Genomic DNA, 12,198 nt, shown 5'->3' with positions numbered 1-12,198 from the left:
GTCAAAAAAAAAAAAAAAAAAATGCTGAGGATTGAGGGCCAGGGGCTAGAGTGGTCCCTTTAGTATGCTCCAAGGCCCTGGTGGGTTTGGGAAGGGCCACCTCCCTGGATGAGAAGGCAGCTGGCCTCCTGGGACCCACTAGCCACTGAACAGTCTCTTATTCACACTCTGAAAACCCCTGCGCTCAGGCACCAGAACAGAGTTCAATTCAGGAGCCGAGTGTGGCTCTGGCCTGCTTTCCCATGTCTGCAGCTGAAGCTGGGGATTTCTTACAGCTCAGGGAGACAAGCTCTTTTGGCAATGCAGGGCAGGACACTCCTGCCCTTCTTCTCCATTCAACTCTCAGAGGCACATTTTGCTAACAGATGCAGAGGACGCCAGCAGCCAGGGTGACCCTGGCTCCCCAGGGCATAGCCCCAGCGATCGGTGATCGTACACACCCAAGCTCTTCCCAGCAGCAAACCCTCTCCACCCACGAGCATCCCACACCACCAAGTCGCCAGCACTGTAAAAATTGATCTCCTCTAAAAATCGATCTGCCAGCCTTTTCTCAGTGGAGCAGGTTCATGGTAAAGCCGCATTTATTTTTAAAATCTGATAGCAGCAGCCTATTGTGATCATTTAAACAGAATTCTTTGAGCTTTAGAAATCCCTTCTATAGGACGGCCATGGAGAAGTCAGCTAATCTCAGAGTCTGAGGCTCACTGCTTCACTGAACTGGAGAAAGCCTGTTTACGCTAGCCTGAGCCCTCCATGTGAGGGCTTTTTAAGGACCTTGTAATTTTTCTGGAATTAAACCTCCCACCTCTCCTTACATTCCAGATGTCATTACAGTCAGAAGTCATAAGAATTTGCTTCCCTGTGTGGCTGGCCATGGGGGTTGGGGGGGTGGGGATGAGGTATGTTTCTGTGGTGACTTGTTTGCAAGAAAGGTTTTTTCCCCCTCTCTCTCCAAAGGGTGAGGATTACATACACAGTCTCCTACCTGCATGACAAGATGGTTTAATCATCTGCTATCCCTCCCCTCCCCCCACCAGCCGCTTCCCACCCTAGCTTGGTTGGTGATGGTAAAAATCACTGCCCAGCACCAGCAAACACAGTCTGTGGTTCAGAACCATGGGAGGGGGAGGAGGGGGATGTAAGGGACAGGTCAGGAAATAAATGCATGCAGCATAAGCTGCTTCTTCCTCTTTTCCTTTCTTTCTTTCTTTCTTTTTTTTTTTTTTTTGAAAGAAAAGCCCACTGGAATTGTCTAAACTGCAATGTAATCTCTTGCTCATTTAAAAGATCTCATTTTCTAATCATGTGCTTTGAGACATTTAATACTATTTCAATTATGCAGAGGAAATAATATAATTCCTTTATTTGAAAAATGATACTGAACCTCAGAGATCAGTTAAATCTACTGCTGGAATGGGGATTCTTTTTAAACTGTGTTGTTCCCTCTCTTCAAACAGCTGTAGCTGTACACAGATGGAAAAACATTTGGTCAGAAAGCAGCAAATTAGTGTTTTTCAGGACAGAATTCAGCTCCCGCAGCTCTTGCGTCTCTCCGTTCGTCTAGATTTTATTTCTTCTTTGCACTGACATTTTTGCAGACCCAGTTTATGCCGTCCTTTAAGGGAAATGGGCAGAGAAAGGCGTATTAGTTTTAAGAAGGGCACCACACACTCAAGCCCCAGCAGGGAGTGGGGGGAGTGGGGGTGTCCTGGGTCCTCCCTCCCCCACCCCCAGGGGCCCACTTGGGTGACTAGGGACAGTGGCCTCCTGGGGAGGAGAGCACAGGAGGGAGATGGGAGGGGAGTGCCCAGTGTCTGAACTTGAGATGGATCCTCAGGAACTCCCTCTGAAAAAATAAACACATCTGCCTGGATCCAAGGCTTGATTGAAGAGCTATCAGAGATTCCAGCCATTTTTGGCTTTTTCTAAAAGCTGACCTTTGCCAGGGCATTAAATTCAATAAGCCACCCTTCTGGTGCCCCAGTGTGTTTACAGTGTGACAGTGTACACTTGGGTTAAATTAAATTTTTTTGGAAAAACAAACCAACTGCAGTGTGTGTTACTAGACACACACTGGGGCAATGTGCATTTATTTCTCTTAGTGCAGCACTACACAGAGGTTCCAAAGGGCTGGTCTGATTCTTGCAGCTTTAAGCACCACCAAGCTGAGGGACTCGGGGAGAAGGTTCCCTTAAAGACACAGTGACCTTGAAAGTGTCCTCTCTTAGGCTGGAGAGGGGCAGCGGTAAAAACCACACAATGTCTACAGCCACCTGGCAGGCAGCATGATTTCTCTTGGATGCCAGGTCTGCCAGAGATGACCTCCTTTTCAGCCCCCTCTGGAGCCATCCCTGAATGCTCCCCCGTTCCCCAGAGTCTCTCTCCGACCTTCAGGGGTGTGCAGAGCTCCCTCAGAAGCCCAGAACAAGGGATCCCTGGGTGGCGCAGCGGTTTGGCACCTGCCTTTGGCCCAGGGCGCGATCCTGGAGACCCGGGATTGAATCCCACGTCAGGCTCCCTGCATGGAGCCTGCTTCTCCCTCTGCCTGTGTCTCTGCCTCTCTCTCTCTCTTTCTGTGCGACTATCATAAATAAATAAAAAAAATAATTAAAAAAAAAAAAAGAAGCCCAGAACAAAATCAAAGAAGGCTCCTGCAACGAATCCCTTTGCTCTGCATCTGTAACACATACTCGCTGAGGTCCCAGTCACATTTGCACATCTCAGGGCATACATGACATGCAGAGCCCCACATTTCCTGTGACCATGGAGCTAGTAGTTGAACCTGAACAGCTGAGACAGCTTAAAGTAATAAATATCAGCTGACACCCTTGGCCGTTTGGAGCATTAATCCCATAAACAATACATCACTGCAAAACAACCAGCAGGCATCCTATCTCCTGGCTAATCTGACCATAACCTGAATTTACAGTGATTAAAACTCTGCCAGTTGCCATCAGGGCACTTGGGCAGGAGAACCAGATAATCCGTTGGCTGTCCCAGGGCAGACTTTAGGGTGTTTGCCAAGATGTGGCTGGCCACGGCCCAAAGCCCAAAGGTGGACAGCACCTGGCAGCAGCAGTGTGGGCAAGGATGGGGGAGCGCCGAGGTGGGAGAAGATGGACTCCAAATGTGTCTCCAGTTACAACTGGGTCAGCTACTTACTGTGAAAAGCTGAGGCCAATTTTAAGACCATTTTATGAAAAGGATTAATTTAAAGAAGCACGTTTAATTTTAGTAGCTAATTGGTTTCCAGGAAAAAAAAAATGCTCACCTGCCAGGAGACAAAAAGATTTTACAAATAAAAGAGGGATGAGTACGATAACCATCTTCTCCTTGCCTTCGAAGCTGAATAGCTCAGCACTTCTGTAGCACTTTCCACTTTCAGGAACCCGTACAAACACTATCAACGGTGTGTGCACCTCAATATTTTCTCCTCTAAAGAGACTTGCCGATTTTATCAAATCATCCTCTCAGAGAAATCAAGAACTGTGTTCCCACACTACACAAATGGTACTTTTTCCTCTTGTTTTATGGCTGATTATGGGGGGGGGGGGTGTTCTTTTATTGTATGTAACTGAACATGAATGTGGTCAAAAGAGATAGGAAAAATATTTACTCAGCTGCAGGAACCCAAAGCAGAATGTGGAGGGTGAGGGGCAGATTCTTCCTGGGTATCTGTTATGGAGGTAGAGGGGATTTAACCCGGGGAGTCCTGCTGAGAGGCAGTGTCTTCCAGATGTCCATGAGGGCCAGGGGTGGCAGGCCCCTTCCAGCCAGCCTTGCCGACAGAGGGCGCTCAGAGGTCAGTAGCCACCGGCTGACCTGCGGGGGGGGGGGGGGGGGGGGGGGGGGGGGGGGGGTCTTGGGCCCTCCATAGCTGCCGCCTGTAGCCTGGAGTGTGGGAACCTGGAGGGTGGGAAGCATGGGGAGATTTAAATGGGACAAAGGCTTGTGGCTGCCCTGGTCTGCAGTGTCTGGAGGCTGAGGAGCTGTGCCTTTCTTGTTACTATCCAGGGGAGAACCTGAGCTGGAGGTAAGAGGTGTCACAGTCAGTGGGGATGATGCCCCTTCGATCAAGTAGGGACAAGCTGTGCCAGCTGCCCCTGGAAAGGGAACTCAGTAGTGTTGTCTGGGATCCCTGAGAGGAGGGTCCCTGTTGGACTGGCCTGAGGAGGTGGTTACAGAGCCTAGCATGGTATCCTGGTATCTGGCCTACAGCAGAGGCTAAACTGGTATCTTTTAAATGAATCCTCATAACCACGCTGTGATGTAGGTTCTGTTAGAATTTCCAGTCAGAATAAGGAAATGGGGACACAGAATTGTGTGAGGCAGGGGCAGGCCGTGAACCCAGGCAAGAACTCCAGCACCCATGCTCTTTAGTCAGTGGCACCTCTCAGTGAATGCCTCAAGCTCAGAGAGAAGGCAGGCCTCACCCTGAAGCTGGGAAAGGGGGGAGACCTGGGTCCATGTTCCTGAGGACTCCCAGCGGCTGCAGGGCCACCACACTGGACGTGTCCCCAGCCAAGCACCCCGCGTGGCTTTGAGGCAGCTCACCAGGTATCCAAAGCTGGTTTTGGTCACTTAACTCTCAAGACCCCCCCAGCTGCATGTGGAAGACTGCATATATTTATCCGGATGCACGACCCCAGCGTATTAACTATCTGCCGGACCACTGCCTGCAGTGGTGACTCCACACTCAGGGAGAACAAGAGGAGGGGCCTTCTGCTCCTCAGGCTCCTGTCTGTGCACCGCACTGCCCTTGTCTTACTTTGGCCAGTCCTTTTTTTTTTTTTTTTAAACAGATGACTGAGAAAAGGTGATTGTCTACCTGAAGTAGGTTACTGCTTTGCCTCCAGAGAAGGAAGTGAACTCATAGGTCTGTTTAATGGTTGAACCTTTATTGTTAAAAACTGGTTTGACCAAATTTCTGCACATCTGATCTTCGTCACGGGATGACGAAGTCATGGGTAGTCCCTCCTCTGTGCCTCCCCTGACCAACCTTGCTGAAACCCAATCTGAATTGATTAGCTTCAATTCATTAAGACTAAAGAGAGTCCTCGGACCTCAAATACTGAGCTTGGTTTAGCGTCATGGAAAGGAAAAACATTTTTACATTTTACTATGTCATGATATGATTGCCTCCGATAAACACTGGGAGACACAAGGCTGCCCCTAATCATGTGGGTGGAAACGCAGGAGTCCCAGGCCCCTGCACTCCAAGCCTGGAGGTATGCTGCTTCTTTCTAGGGGAAGAGTGGCTTCTGACTGCCATGCTCCTTTGACCTTGCTCTCTCTACCATGTATCCACCACTGCCTGATGGTTGGAAGGAAGCAGTAGTAGCCGTGGTTGCGTGGGCCTGGTTTTTAATGCCAGGAGGACTACCCGATCACATTAGTTAACTGCTTTAAGAAGGGAGGAGCTTGCACCCTTGCTGAGCAATGCAGCCTATCCCATTGTGCCCCTGGGCTCAAGGAGTCAAGGTGTAGTTGAAGGCAGCATACATAAAATATTGCTATCAATATTTTTTCTGGTGACAAAGGATACTGCACCAGAGAGGTAGCAAAATCACATGTCTCGAGTTTGCTTTCTTGGTCTATAGAGAGGCTTGAAAATTTAAAAATAAACCTGAGGTCTGACTTGTAGATAAGCAGTTCCATGTACACTTGGAGTCAAAAATAACTGATGTCAGGCCTTAGAAAGAAGTGGTGAATGTCATTTTTTAAAATACTGAAATTCTGTTGGCTTATTAAGGGATAAGTCCCCCCAATCAAGGAAAAAAAGAAACAAAAACGAGAAACTTAGCTAGTGAATGTTCAGTGGTGGTGTGCAAAGCTCACATCAGGCAGGGCTCAGATGCTTGGTGGTCCTTTCCATGTAGGTGAGAGGATTGTGAGCTGGATCATGACTCTTGTTTGGAGAAGGAAGACAGAATGTGGAAGAGATGTGGGGAAAAAAGGTGAGCAGAAGGTGGAGGGCGCGGAGAGAGTAATCCGCAGGGAAATCTGCTAGCTCAGAGCTCCTAGTGGAGGCAGGCCTCTGTTATGACTGAGGCTGGAGGCCAGGCTGAAACTGCTGATCTCTGCTTTGAAAGGAAATTCTAATCCAGTATAATTTTAATTAAACACATACAGCATTTTAGAGAGGGGATATCTTCAACCACATAAAACTGTAAGAGCAGAGGAGAGCTGTGGTTCAGGGTTCCAATTCAGGTTTGTAGGTGGAAGAGGGATTGATTTCTCCACCTTTCTCTGGCTCTAAGCCAGATCCTCTGTTAACCATTTTCTAGACACCCAGGGGGAAGAAGGGAGTCCTGGAGCTAGATGCTGTGCACTGGCATAGGGCCTAGCCCCGAGGGCATGCCCGGAGGCTGCTCCCAAGTCTGTGAGGCCATCTGGCTGGGGGGGGGGGGGGGGGGAGTTGCAAGTTTCCCATCCCAGATATAGTTCAGATTCCCTTTTCTCTGCATTCAGCTCCTTGATATACTTGGGCCTCTTCCGACCACCCTCTGGACTGTGGGCCTCTCAGCAGGACAGCTTCCAAGACTGATGTTCTCTTTCAGCTTCTAGTGCCATTTACCTAGGCTCTGCTCTTGAAGGTTTCCCATGAAAACCTGCCTAAATCACATGATGGCCGGGCCTCCCCATTGCCATCAATCAGGCAAAGAGAGACCTGTTCTCAACTCTCCCGAAGCCCTCAAAAGTCCATTTCCATAGCCGACACAGGGATGTTGAACAACATATGCACTGCCTGTCCTTGTAAAGATTGCACATATTTATTTGCCTTCCTAATATCAGGTAGATGGGCAGCCCGGGTGACTCAGCGGATTAGTGCTGCCTTCAGCCCAGGGTCTGATCCTGGAGACCTGAGATCGAGTCCCACACCAGGCTCCCTGCATGGAGCCTGCTTCTCCCTCTGCCTGTGTCTGTGCTTCTCTCTCTGTGTGTGTCTCTCATGAATAAATAAATAAAATCTTAAAAAAAAAAAAAAAAAAGAATATCAGGTAGAGCAAGAATCTCAAATCCATCCCAGGAATCATTCACTTTCAGTCTCAAATCATGTGTTTAAGCTACTCAGCTAAGCAGAAGCAATCTATTTGCCTTATCCATCGGGAGGGTTTAGCTCACTATCTAGCGGATCTGCTCACCCACTGGAGGCTGTTACTTACAGGTGTGAGACCCGTCTCACAAATGTGTTTAGATTAAACCCCTATGCTCAGACACAATGCAAATAGGGACACTGTCTTTGAATACCTGAAACTGTAACAGAAATCCCAGGTCTTTAAAAAAAAACCTTTGTACATCTTCTTTCAGGGTCATTAGAGCTGCAGTGCCAGATGTTACTTGATCCATTTAATGTCTGATCATTTTGGTAGGTTTGCCCATGGCTGACTAGCTTTCAGGGAGTAGTAGGTGGAAGGGTGGGAGGGAAGAGTGGAAGGATGAAATAGGAATTAAGGGCATTTTAGTCTTCATGACACAGTATCCATGCCTGAAAGTGATCTTATGGACATTTTTCTAGTGACGTCTTTGATTTTGAGGAATACTCAAAGCCTTAATTAATAAGAATTATTAAAGGCCTGCACTTGATCTAAGCAATGCAAGAAAAGAATTCCATGTAAGTGACTCTTTTTAAAGTGAAACCCAAGAAACTGGCTGAGTGGGCAAGAGCTGAGGTAGGAGGCATTACCTGAGGGAGGGACACAGTCGGTCAATCGGTGCCTCACAATGAAAAGTGTTTCCACAGAAAACTCCCCGACCTTTCTCCCTCCCCAAAGGTTACCATTAGAGGACAATAGACAGCAGATTCCCTTCTTAATTAACATTTTTATTAAATAACTCATTTCAAATAATGGTTAAATTCTCTAAATTTATATCATTCTATTAACCATAATCTAATCTCATTAACCTTGAAATCCCAGTCTTAACTACCCAATTCTATACACCATGGTACTATCTACTAAACTAATTAAGTGACCTTCAAACTATTTCTCCTCCATATAAAATCATTATTTTTCTTGTTCACAGTTCTTTGTTGTATCTCTCTTGATATCGTTTCCTGTGAACCTGCTTGCTGAAGGTCCCTGGTCTGAGAAGCACTTTCTGAACAAAATCAAACCACACATGACTTATCTCAGTTGATTCAAACTGGTTGATTTTAAAGACCACCCTTGCCTATCCCCACCGTGGGTCTGATAGCTTCCTGCCTCTTTTTTGGCATAAAGATCCTGTTACTTAAAGGGAACTCCATTCCTATGATGGTTGACATAGCCAGGGACACAGAGCTCTCTACCCTCCTAATCTCTGCCTGACTGCAGGAGGAGAGTGGGGGCTGGACAAACAATAAGGAGTGTTCTCTCCCAACCTCCAGGCTCCTCTGAAGAAGCACCCTTGACTTGAATGCCAATACTCTGAATACTGATTCTAGATAACTCTAGCCCTCCTTTGACATCCATCCTTAAGGCTGATTGAAGAAACAAGAGCCTCACTGTTAATTCCAGCTTTGCTTTTTCTTCCTTTCAATACTCTGGCCCAGGGAAGATTACAGAACTGTCAATTCCCATTTTCTCAGGGATATGACCAAAACATACATTTTCTCTAGTGCCACCTTTGGAGTCTGCAACTCAAGACACTCTCTACTTTCCCTTTTTATTTTTAAGTTATCTATACCTATATGGGGCTTGAACTCACAACCCCAAGATCAAGAGTCCCACGCGCTACCAACTGAGGCAACCAGGCACCCCTGTTCTCTTTTCTGTATTTGTGTTCTAAACCAGTTAGAAAGGCAGAATCCTCTTCCTGAGGTAGTTTGTACAAACACAAGAAAGCTATTATCTTTTCCCCCGGGCCTCCTCCTCACCAAAATAACCCCAGGCCTCGTGAATACCATTTTATGCACAAACCAGGGAACTGCCTTAGGCAAAACTTGGGTTTTTTTTTTTCAGTGAGAAGCTAAATAAAATGATCAGAGTTTACCTATCAAAAAACATGCTGGGTTGTAGTATACTTGTTGGATCAGCTTATAAATTAAACTGAAAAATGCACTTAATTTGAAACCTGATAGACCTATAATCACATATGTAATTGCAATTTATAGAAGAGACTTGAGAAGAAAAAACTACTAGTGTGATTAGTTCCTTTGTCAAGTGGGATTAGAGGGGAGGAAAGAACTTTTCAGGTTTTAGTTTTATATACTTGTACATGATTAACAATGAGACTATATTACTTTCCTAACCAGAGTCTGGGACTGAAGGAAATACCTAAGACTCAACACTGGCCCCCTCCCAAACCTAAATCTCACAGAGAACCACCCCCCCACCCCCCCCACCCCAGAGTTCCAGCATCTGTTCTGGGGATGCAGCCGAGGGCCAGCCACTCTGGCTACTTGAAAGCCCCAACACACACACACACACACACACACACACACACACAGAACTTCCTGGATTGAGGAGTCTGGAGGAGGTGCTCCTCTTGTGCAGACTGGTCTGCCCTCCGATCTAGAGGCCAAGCATAGAAGCGGGCTCTGGCTGTTTGTGTAACAAGAAAAAAGCCAAAGCAGCAAACAGATGGAACAACTGAGATAATTCTTGGAAGCGACTATTTGATTGAGATAAAAACAGTCAGACAGTTTTAAGACCAATCAATGTCAAATGTCTTAGGGGAGAGGGAAGAAGAGCATTAGAAGGGAAGTAGAAAGAGGCTGCAGGACAAAAATTGAGAATCCAATCACGACAGACCAAATTGAGAGAAAAGCAAACTGGCCATGCAGTTATGACACATGCCATATGGCAATGAGGGAAGATACCATTTCTTCAGATGTTGTTAACACCCCCCAGCATCTTTGAACAGTACTGTCTGGTTCTCACAGCACTGTCACTTCCCTGGCAGGTACACCAGATGTTTAAAATGAAGTCTGTGCGGCATTCTGGGGCTCCAGAATAAAGAAGCAGCCCTGAGTGTCAATGGGTTTGAGGCTGCTTGGTGGGAAGCATCAGAGCTGAAACTATTTATCATTCTTTGAAGATGTAGGCTCTCAGGTATCTGGGATACAACCATTTTCTGCCCTTAATTCATATCAAATGAGGGGGAGACTGCTCTTCCAGTTTGCAGTTCCTCAGTATAAAGTGTGGGGCTGTCAGCAGAAGCCTCCCTGTGGGAAACCAACCTGAAGTAGCAGGAGAGACACCAGCCCTGAGGACAGTGGAGTTAGCCAAGAGAAAAATCAAAACCCTTCTAGGGTAACTGGTATGCATGATTGTTGATGGCTGTTACCTTGGGAGCACAAGTATTTAGCATCCATAATACTAGACACAACACAAAACCCCCAACCCAATGATCAAAGAATCCTAGTTAGAAAGCATCTTCGAAGATCTTCTATTCTGACCTCCTACCCAATGGGGTAGTTTGTCCCTCAAGTAGGGTGGTTTGTCTATGGCTTTCCTGCAACAGTTAATGATTATCAGATTGGTTGCTAAGTAAAAAAGAACCAAACTCCTCCATGCCCTTCACATCCTGGAGTGGTTCATCTGCCAATCAAAGGCTATTTGTTTTATATCTTCTTTCTATCTAGCTCAGTTCAACCAATAAGAGACTACATTGGTTGGGCACCATGTTGCCAGGTAACTGAGCCTTCTGGTAATCTCACCTGAACGCCCTCTCCTGTGAGAGCTGAGCAGGACTGGATCTGCCAGACACGGTCGCGGATGGTGTGCAGGTTCAGTCCTTCTGCAATTTCAGAGGCAGGGGCTGCCGTGAGCAAATCCTGCTTGTTAGCAAAGATGAGCACTGGCACACAACTTAGTTTTTCTTCCTCCAGTAATTCAGCTAGTTCCTGGATCATTTTGGGAATGGATGGGAAGGGAAGGATGAAATCTATGATATTTAACCATGTATTTTTAATTAGAAAAAAAAAAAGTGTTAAGCTAATAAACTAACAACTTCCAATGGCAATGGTTCTCAAACTTGAGCCTATGGAAGAATTTCCCGGCAGATTCCTGGGCCCATCCCAGAGATGCTGACTTTGGAAAGTCTGAGACAGGGCCTAGGAATCAGCATTTCAACAGGTGGCTCTGCTATGGATTCAGAGATCATTGAGAAACACTAGTCAAAGGAGAAAACAAGTTGTAGATAGATATTTAAAATTTAGGATTGCTATCTACACATGACTTTCAATGCACACACACTTAAACTAGAAATGACAATGACTTTAGAGTTTATAATTCTGCTTCATTGATCTTTCAAAGCAAGAATGCATGTGCACTGCACTTCATCAAACTCACATCCTAGAATAATTATCTTAGTCCACCTGGCAGTATGTCTGATATTTTGGTTATTGGTTGGGGTCTTAATTGTATGTTGATTCTGTCTGCAATAAGCATAGGAGATGGTGTGTATTTACCTGAAAGGACCCACCTCTTCCCTATTAAACTCTCATTTTAGCTACTTAGGACACTTGGGCTGTCAAAGGGAATTGGATAGTTCAAGAGACAGATCATTTTATAGCTTTTTTACCTCTAAGGTCATGTTTAGCATTGATTCACATGAGTGATGATATAGAAATCATCAAGGTATGGAAAAGAGTTCCCAAACTAATTTTTAGGAAAAAGGAACATAAACACGGGGAATGCTACTTTTGGAAGGCCACCGGTGATAGTTTAGGATATAGGCCAAGGACTCTGCACACTTTCCTAAAGAGGTCATTCTACTCTTTGCTTCTTATCAGTATACTCCATCTGGGTAAAATGGTCTATGTCCACTGCTTCTCTATTTAAAATTGTGTACACAAATCTCACCATGTAATCATGTTGACATGTACTTTGTATTTTAAGGCACATTTGGGTTCAAAGTATATCTACCTCTTGATTGGAAACAAGAGGAGCTTAGTCTTGGCTTACATATTTCTTCCCATCCCTTCACAAGTTTGTTAGAGGTACCCTTGGATCAATTAAGCTGGTATTGAAAAATGTACGTAGAAATGACAAGTGAATTGTTCCTCTGGGTTCATTTCTAAGTGGCCTGAGAAGAACCCTGAAGAGCTTTTGGGCATGGGGGTAAGTTCCATTTACTTCTATCTTATTTATTTAATTTGACTAAAACTAAAAGGCTATCATTAAAAAATAGTTTAAGGGACTCTCAACTAATTTCCTTTCACACAACTTTTTTCGGTAACTGGTATTTTTGCTTGCTTGCCAGAATGACTGC

General features: G+C 45.7%; 1 protein-coding gene across 1 annotated transcript in view; it reads right to left on the bottom strand.

Annotated features, from left to right (window-relative positions):
* Positions 1 to 1,337: 1,337 nt before the first annotated feature.
* The window catches only part of ARL3 (ADP ribosylation factor like GTPase 3), a 36,556-nt gene continuing 25,695 nt past the window's right edge, over positions 1,338 to 12,198 (bottom strand). Inside the window, exons 5-6 of the mRNA XM_041743919.1 lie at positions 10,643 to 10,828; positions 1,338 to 1,615 (exon numbers count right to left, since the gene is read on the bottom strand). Coding sequence (XP_041599853.1) covers positions 1,568 to 1,615; positions 10,643 to 10,828 — 234 coding nt within the window. The 3' untranslated portion in view covers positions 1,338 to 1,567. The remainder of the gene's footprint in view (positions 1,616 to 10,642; positions 10,829 to 12,198) is intronic.

Source organism: Vulpes lagopus, chromosome 2 (genome assembly GCF_018345385.1).
Source record: "Vulpes lagopus strain Blue_001 chromosome 2, ASM1834538v1, whole genome shotgun sequence".
Classification (NCBI taxonomy): Eukaryota; Metazoa; Chordata; class Mammalia; order Carnivora; family Canidae; genus Vulpes; species Vulpes lagopus.
The sequence above is the reverse complement of the archived record's forward strand: the minus strand, read 5'-3'. Positions and strand labels throughout refer to the sequence as shown.